The sequence below is a fragment of the Lolium rigidum genome, chromosome 2 (assembly GCF_022539505.1).
Source record: "Lolium rigidum isolate FL_2022 chromosome 2, APGP_CSIRO_Lrig_0.1, whole genome shotgun sequence".
NCBI lineage: Eukaryota > Viridiplantae > Streptophyta > Magnoliopsida > Poales > Poaceae > Lolium > Lolium rigidum.
In genome coordinates, this window is record NC_061509.1 from 265,801,179 (window position 1) to 265,809,180 (window position 8,002).

At 41.8% G+C, this 8,002-nt stretch overlaps 1 protein-coding gene across 1 annotated transcript; it reads left to right on the plus strand.

Moving 5' to 3' along the window:
- Positions 1-6,435: 6,435 nt before the first annotated feature.
- LOC124689097 lies at positions 6,436-7,607 on the plus strand. The gene is made up of 4 exons (XM_047222692.1): positions 6,436-6,591; positions 6,678-6,731; positions 6,827-6,973; positions 7,233-7,607. Exons 1-4 carry the CDS (start codon positions 6,436-6,438, stop codon positions 7,605-7,607), a joined length of 732 nt encoding a protein of 243 aa, XP_047078648.1.
- Positions 7,608-8,002: the final 395 nt, after the last annotated feature.

The window sequence follows — 8,002 nt, forward strand, 5'->3', positions numbered from 1 at the left end:
TCACGGAGCTCTTCGGAGAGGCTCTTTAGCTTGAGAGCATACTCGTCGAGAGACAGGTCGTTCTGGTGGGTGCCGAAGAACTCCTGCTGGAGGAAAGTGACCCGCTGGATTTTGTTGTCGGTGAAGAGGCCGGTGATCTTAGCCCAGACCGTGTGGGCGGAGTCGCCGTCGCGGACGACGGTGCGAAAGATGTCGTTGGAGACGGTCTGGTAGAACCAGCGGATGATGGTGGCGTCGATGGCGAGCCACTCGGGGTCGTGCGGCATGGCGAGGAGGTCGATGGTGCCGTCGACGTGATCGAGGAGATCATACTCGCGGAAGAGCAGCCCGAAGTAGGTCTTCCACGGGAAGAAGTTGGCAGCGGTGGTGGAGAGCTTCACCGGCACGCGCTAGGCTATGGGGATGTCGCGGATGACGGCGACGGAGGGGCCGGCGAAGGGGTTGCTGCTGCCGGAGTGGGAGGAGTCGAAGCCGGAGCCGGAGGAGGAGAAGCCGTCCATGTCGGAACCGGTGGTGATGGTGGGAGGCGGACGCGACTAGGGCTAGGGTTGGGGTGGGGGCCGGCGGTGCCCGGGGTGGGGAGGGCGGCGGCTAGGGCTAGGGTTGGGGTGGAGGCCGGCGGCGCCCGGGGAGGGGCGGCGGCTAGGGCTTGGGAGGGGAGGAGCCGGCGGCGCCCAAGGGTGGGGGGCGGCGGCTAGGGTAGGACCCGATGGGGCTCTGATACCATGTAGAAGAGATATTGGAGATTGCACAACACCAATAGGGCCGGCTGCTCATATATATATAGGCGGACACAAGTACAATTACAGGTACAACCCTGAGAAACACGGGGACCTATACCTATACAATATGTTACTCAACACAAACTTCGAGCGTGTGTGATGAATTTGACAAAAATTATCCAAATATGAATATAAAATAAACATTCAAAACCTTGATGAAATAAAAACTAGACGAAAGTAGGTTGTAGGAATGGGTTCGCACCGTCGGGATGCATCTTTTCATGTAGACCTCATCTTGAATTGAAGCACTGTTATATATATCAGATGAGGATTAATATGAAGAAGCTTAGTTAGGGGGAATATGTGCTCGCGTGCGTGGACCCATTTTTGCGTGCTCCCAAGATTGCACGCGAGAAAAGGCTGAAATCGAGCACGTCTCGCGAACCAACTTTTACATGCATATGGTTGCTTTAAAAAGCGTGATGTGCAAAAGTATTTTCACTACGGTCAAACAAACGCCCGAAATTTTACCAAGTGAATATGCGAATTCACTTCGTGAGTATCCAAAACTAACCGTGGTTGTGCAAAGATGGAAACCGAAAGAGGTAATTAAGGAACATTGTTTAGCTACTAGATTCGGTCAAAAGTGAAGCAGAGGATGGATAGTTCGTGTTGGGCACGACGCACGAGTGACTCGCGACGGGAGTGGCGGCTGCTGAATGCTCGAGTTGAGTGATGAGGGAATGAGCATGAGCAACGGTGGCATATACAATTAGCTTCTTTATATAGAAAAGTTGTCAGAAACAAATATGGTTTGTATCTCTCCAATGAAAGCTGAAACTTTAGTTAGAAAAAAAGAGAAGGGACCCTACAAATATGACATTATGTATCTCTTTCTCTCTCAAAAAATCATGATTTTAAGGTTTAAGATCCCACTTTCTAAAGAGAAGGTTGCCTCCTCATCCGAACCTACTTTGGACCACCTGAACCTAACGAAAGGTGTGAGACAGTACCTCTAGGGCAGTGCATTGGGCATGCTCTGAGAGTGTAGCCACTGTTGTCCTGTCCCCATTCATCCTACATCGCCACTGATGACTTCACGTTCCCTATCCCGCCGAACCTCCCCTCCGGCTGGCTATTCCTAGGGGCTCAGAATTCCGCAACGTGAGAGAGCCCCGCTGCTCCCCTCCCTGCGCTCCGCTTATGAGGGAGGAGGCGGGTCGTCCCCCTCCTTTTGGTTGGACCTTCTCTCTCTCCTGCTCTGCCTTTTTGGTTTCGTTTCTCTCTCTGTGTTTCCTCTGTTTGTGTTGGTGTGGCGTGTCCGCGTGCACCTGTCGAAGAAAGGAGGACGACGGGCGCGTAAAATGCGGAAAATTGCTAGTGGCAACGGATCGTACGGAGTGCTACCATCTCTTTCGCCTGTGCCAAAGTCATACGCTACAAATATGAGCTATTTTAAAAAAAAAATTGTTTTAGACCTCGGGCATCTTCTTGAAAACTCAAAAATGATGTTTTAAAGATTCAAAAATATTCAAGACCTATGATCAATGGCCGTTTGTTTTCAACGGTGTTATTAAAAGCTTAGACCTAAGGAAAATGCTCGGAGCATGCCATTCACTTGTCGTCTTCTGGTACGGTGCTCCAAGCTATTCGGAGCCATGGTCGTTCTTTCAAAGCTTTTGAAGCCGGTCTTGACGCGTTCTCAACTCGATGTCACGGTTTTGTGCTATGGTTGGCTACCACGGATCGAGCAAGTCGAGTTTATTGTTGTTATAGATAAGTATCTATGAAAACTTAAGTTGCTTATTTGAGGACGGAGGGAGTAGCTAGGAATTATACCATACAAATCAGCTTGAGATAACATGCTCGTTTCGGGAACAAGGCTATTATTTTGAACTAACTTGGTTGTGCCAGAACGATTTGTATGAAATGGTGACGGTGAGGCTGAGAGTGCCTCATCCTCGGCCATTCTGTGGCATGCATGGAGTTCTCCCGGAACACCTTCTTCTGTGATTGTGAAAAAGATATCTTCATCGATCATGTCTACGAGAGAGAGAGAAAGAGAGAGAGAGGCACCATAAGGAAACAGTAACGGTGACCGCGCAAGGCGAGAAATGAGGAGCCTTGGTCAGCTGGGCAACTAACGAGAGATAATTAAGGAGGATTGTGTGTTCTTAATATGGGGTGATCCTTTTTCGATAAAGGATGTTTTATTACTTAAAAAATTTAAGCATTACACATGGTATCTTCATAAATGAGATGCACACAGCCGCACCAACATCCAACGACCAACAGTTCGAAAAGTAGCACCGAAAGCGCATTAAAAGGGATCATCTCAAGATCTGTAAGAACGCCTAAGAAGATGGAGGTCCAATTTGTAGATTAGGTTGCCATCTATGTTGGGAGAAAATATCCCTCGTCCCATCCTCCAACCGTGTAGCACCTTCATAAATAGGATTTGATTCTCTACGCGTTGAAGACACGATCATGGAAAATAGTGCACTGAAAGATAACTTGGAAGAGAGAATGATTTTTATCATTAAAATCCTTGTTATTTCTACATATATAGCCATAACGACTAAATGATGGTAAGCGCTCCCACCCTAATAGTAGTTTAAACTTATGATCGACCCTATGTATCCAGTTTTCCAAAATATTCGCAATGCTACATGGTGGGTATAAGGTAGAACCTATTTTGATGACTAACCAAATAGATGAACTGACATTGGAAAAATAAGTGTTTGATAGTCTCATTCTGATGCAGCAGTCATACTTTTTACATCCATGCCAATTATACTTTGCAAGGTTGTCTTTAGTAAGAATTACCCCCTACGACCCTACGAAGATACCACACAAAAAACATTAATCTTTAGCGGTATCTTCATTTCAGATTTGTTTATTATTATATCAACTGGTACGCCAGGCTGAATCAAATCATTGTACATGGATCCACAAAGAATTTGCCACTCTCATGTATACCTGGGCAAAATTCGGGCAAGGCCGAGCTTCGGGTTGGGCCGAAAGAAACCCAAAAGCTAAAACATAGCTCCGAGCCCGGCCCGACCTAACTTGACCATCGAGCCTTAAAATAGGCCCAAGCCTGACCCGAAGCCTGAATAGCCTGGACCAGCCCGAGCGGCATGGGCCGACTGCATCCTAAAAGTTGTTTTATGTAGGCTCGAAGCCCGGCCCAGGATTTTAGGGCCGGTCCAGGTCGGGTCGTCTGGGCTACGCTGCCCATGCCCGACAATACTATCATGTAAATTCCACTGAAACTTGTTGGCCCGTTGCGTCAACTGGACCATAGGTGTTGAAGCAAAGCATCCTACGATCCTAGCCTTGGAACAATAAGGTCGCGTATGAATGTCACATTCGAAGGTGAAGTTTTCATCACCTTTTCTAATGCGTCTGATTTGTGACCCATAATATTGTACAGTGCCAGATATTGTTCTTGAAGAGTGTCATCACCAAGCTACTTATCTTTCCAGAACATTATCTAAGATCTATCCATGATAGAGAAAGTCACGTATGGAAATAAGAACTTGCCTTTCTAGCTTTTTTTTTTTTGAAGTCTTTCATTTAGCATTTGTAAGCCTTCAATAATGAATTGAGATGCCTAAATAACTGATATGAATCTGGACAATCCCACAGCCAAAAAGATCAGCATATTGGGTTGCATGTCTTGTGCCTCACCGAATCAAAATAATTAATTTTTATGGAAGTTAATTTTAAGATCTCATATCTTCTCGAAATATATAGAATCAATTTAAGATTTCTTGATTTCTCAAGATCATGCTCCATAAAAAATGAATAATAAATAGTCCACCATATCCACAAGATGTGAAACTGCCCCTTTAATTTAACCATAAACTTTATGCCTCCATAATTATGGTTGGCATATGGGGCGATCCTGGAAACTTTTTATGATCCAAAACCAATCTTAATTCGTTGTGCCAAAGAAATTACGCCTTCAATATAGGAATGGAGGGGGTATAAGTCATGTAGTTAACTATATTAGCTATACCTGGAAAGCTTTAAATAGTGGCTCGCTAAAATTGAGAACATGGAGACATAATCTAAGCTGGAGTCAAAATCGTTTTAAATGGGGACAATGCAGATCAAGTACATACTAATGAACATTGATTGGACACTTTATATTTATCCATATCAAATAGAGGATATGACATAAATCATCCATTTGTTGGACATGTTTAAATGTCCAGTGAACCGCCAAGGTTATGAGTTTAGAACTTCCAAAAAAGAACATGGCGTTACTCTATATATTCTCTTGTGGAAATAACATACCGCAAGTCAGTAGAGAGCCATACAATTCTAAGTTCTTGAAGGAACACACTTCCGTGTACAGATGGGTTGTGGTTATGTTGTCTTGTCAATTTTATTGTGCTTTTTATTCGCACCTTCCTACCACAGTTTGGTTGAGCCAATAGATGGTGGTAGTAATCTGACTAATGAGAAGGTATGATTCGACATATGAAGTTATTTTCAGTTCTTTCATGAACCACGTTCTTGTATATGTTGGGCTACTTAACAATGATTACTACTCCTTATCCATAATAAGTGTCAGGGTATTATGGATTGGAGGGAGTATTACAAACTTAGTAATCCCTAACTATTCTTCTTTGTGTTGAGATAATGATGACGTGGATTAAGAAGATGGTACCAAAAAAATAGATATTGGGTGCATATGTATAGTTACATATGATTATTTAGTCACAACAAAATTATTCGTTATATATTCCCAATTTAAAATCAGAGAAGTAGATGGTGAAATAAGAATAGTACTCTGATCCCTTCATCCTGGTAAGGATGTCGTAGATTTTTCTAAATTTGGATGTATCTAAACACGATTTAGTGTGTAGATACATCTTAATTTAGAAAAATATGTGACATCCTTTTTGGAACGGAGGAAATAAATCAATTGTTCTAACTGGCCAAAGTTAATTATGTCTTTTGCAGAACACTACTCTCTCGGTCCCTAAAGCTTTCGGCTTCGTCCCAAGAAAATTTATAGATGGTGGAGGCAACACTATATCTCATGTATCTATCTCTCTCTCTCATAGCCATATAATGTATTTGCACTATTCCATGAGATAAATCATTGATAAATAATAATTTGAATTTACATGCATGAATGACTTTTACGTACTTCCTATAGTTCTCTAAAGGTTGCCGTATTTTTAAAATGTACACATTCAAAACAAAACTTTGAGAAAAACTACTTTCAGAAGACACTTAGAATTCTCAGAAAAATAATATACTGTGAATGTAAATTTAGCAAGAAGTGTATGCATATGATCTTCAAGTACATAATCCAAAAAAAATTGTGAAAGTTTGCATAATAAATATTTCCTAAGTTTGGCTTTATCTAGGTATGAAACGATAGGTTTAAGAGAACAAGGAAGAATAATTGGTGAAACTAAATTCTAGGTATCACTTAAAGCAAATGACACACCCAGTTTTAACAATACTTTACAATGTTTTATTTAAAAAAAATATCTCGAGAGGCAGAGATCCGTGCTTAATAATCAAGAAAAATAGCAATACCTACTTAAGGAGAAAATTGGGCGAAAAAAACACAAATGCATATACCTACATGATCTAATTAGGAGAGAATTGTGTACTGTTTATAGTGTTTATAGTTTTTCCTGAATGGTTCACTAATTTGAACTAGTTTTTGTATCACTAGTACGCAATGTGGCACACAGGGCTAGGGAAATACTATGGTCTTCGAGCTGAAATGAGTGTATGGGGTTCGCCAGATCAACAATACTCTCAAGAGTCTGGAGCAGCCATACAGATGTACTGTGAAGATGCGGGACATTACAGCTTAATTGAAGCTGGATTTCATGTGAAACATCGATTTCGCTCATTCTAATAAAATAAAATGAATTTTAAGAAACTAGTACTTCAATTACATGATGGTTTGCTTTGCAGGTTTCCCCGTCTTTGTACCATAATAGAGATGTTCGCTTCTTTACATACTCGACAGTAAGCATAGGCCATGCCATTTTATATGATACTACATAACATCGAGGTTTATTTTTACACCCACCTAACAAATGTTTCTATGTGTAATTTCTCAGAAAGATACTAAATCAGCGGGATGCTACAACTCAGATTGTGCGGGATTTGTTCCCGCAAAAGGAGCCGCACTAGTGCCTGGCCAAGCAGTTGCTCCCCCCTCAATTTATGGCGAAGCTGACCACTACGCCAGGCTTAGCTTAAACGAGGTGCCCCCTTTTGTTCTTGTAGATACTAATACATCTCTCTGGAAATCGCATTTGATGATATATATACATGTCCCATAAAAGTATATATACCTGCCCCCTTTTGTTCTTGTAGATGCTAAAGGTTTTCAGGGAAAGCATATTCTATTGCATTCTTTACTGGTTTCTTTATAAGTACATTAAATATAAAGGGAAATTATATCTTGTTAATTTACCATAATTATTGTTTTTGACCACCACCCGTTGATTAATTTTTTCATAGGATCCAAATTCTGGGGAATGGGTGTTGTACCGGCACGATTTAGGCGAACCATCATTCTTGGGGCATTTTCCAAGAGAGTTTTGCCCAACAAAATCACGCATACAAGCGTTAACCGGATTCGTGAATTACCTAAAAACCGCATCGGGTCCTCCAATGGGCAGCGGTCACTTCCCTGATGACATGGACGTAAAGAGATCGGCGTATTTCAAGCATGTCAAGATGTACGACTCTGGGGGTCACGCCTGGGACCCCCATACCACGCGAGTGATCGATTTTGTTGACAAGCGGGACTGCTACCGGGCAACTGGGTTAGTTATGGACTTCAATAAGGGCTACACGTTTTACTATGGTGGACCAAGTGGTTGCATTGGTTGATAGCACAAGTTTTTGTTGCTTCTTGTGGTTCAATAAATTATAAACTATGACCCTTGATGTGGAGAAGTTGTTTCTTGTTCTATCTATTTTGAAATAAAGGAGAAAAATTAGCATGTTGAATTGATTAAGAAAAAGATTGCCCGGTTATTCAGAGGACCGAACAACTTCATCTCAAGTATTTCTTATACTCCCACGACCCATAGCAAGTGCTAGACTAGTCATAATGTATAGAAGTATCATGTGTATGATACTGATATATGTTACTATCTCCACAATGTATAGAAACATCACTCCCATATCATGTACTATTATCATAGCCTACTTATATTAATTGATTTGTAGAATCCCAATGCAAATATATGTACAAGATTTTATTTGATATTAAATTTTCTAGT

Bases quoted from the DNA above. Each gene is read 5' to 3' on its own strand.
- LOC124689097 (XM_047222692.1), top strand. From the start codon at position 6,436: ATGTGGCACACAGGGCTAGGGAAATACTATGGTCTTCGAGCTGAAATG. The intron at 6,592-6,677 runs GTGAAACATCGA...TTTGCTTTGCAG, and splicing joins TAATTGAAGCTGGATTTCAT to GTTTCCCCGTCTTTGTACCA. The intron at 6,732-6,826 runs GTAAGCATAGGC...GTAATTTCTCAG, and splicing joins GCTTCTTTACATACTCGACA to AAAGATACTAAATCAGCGGG.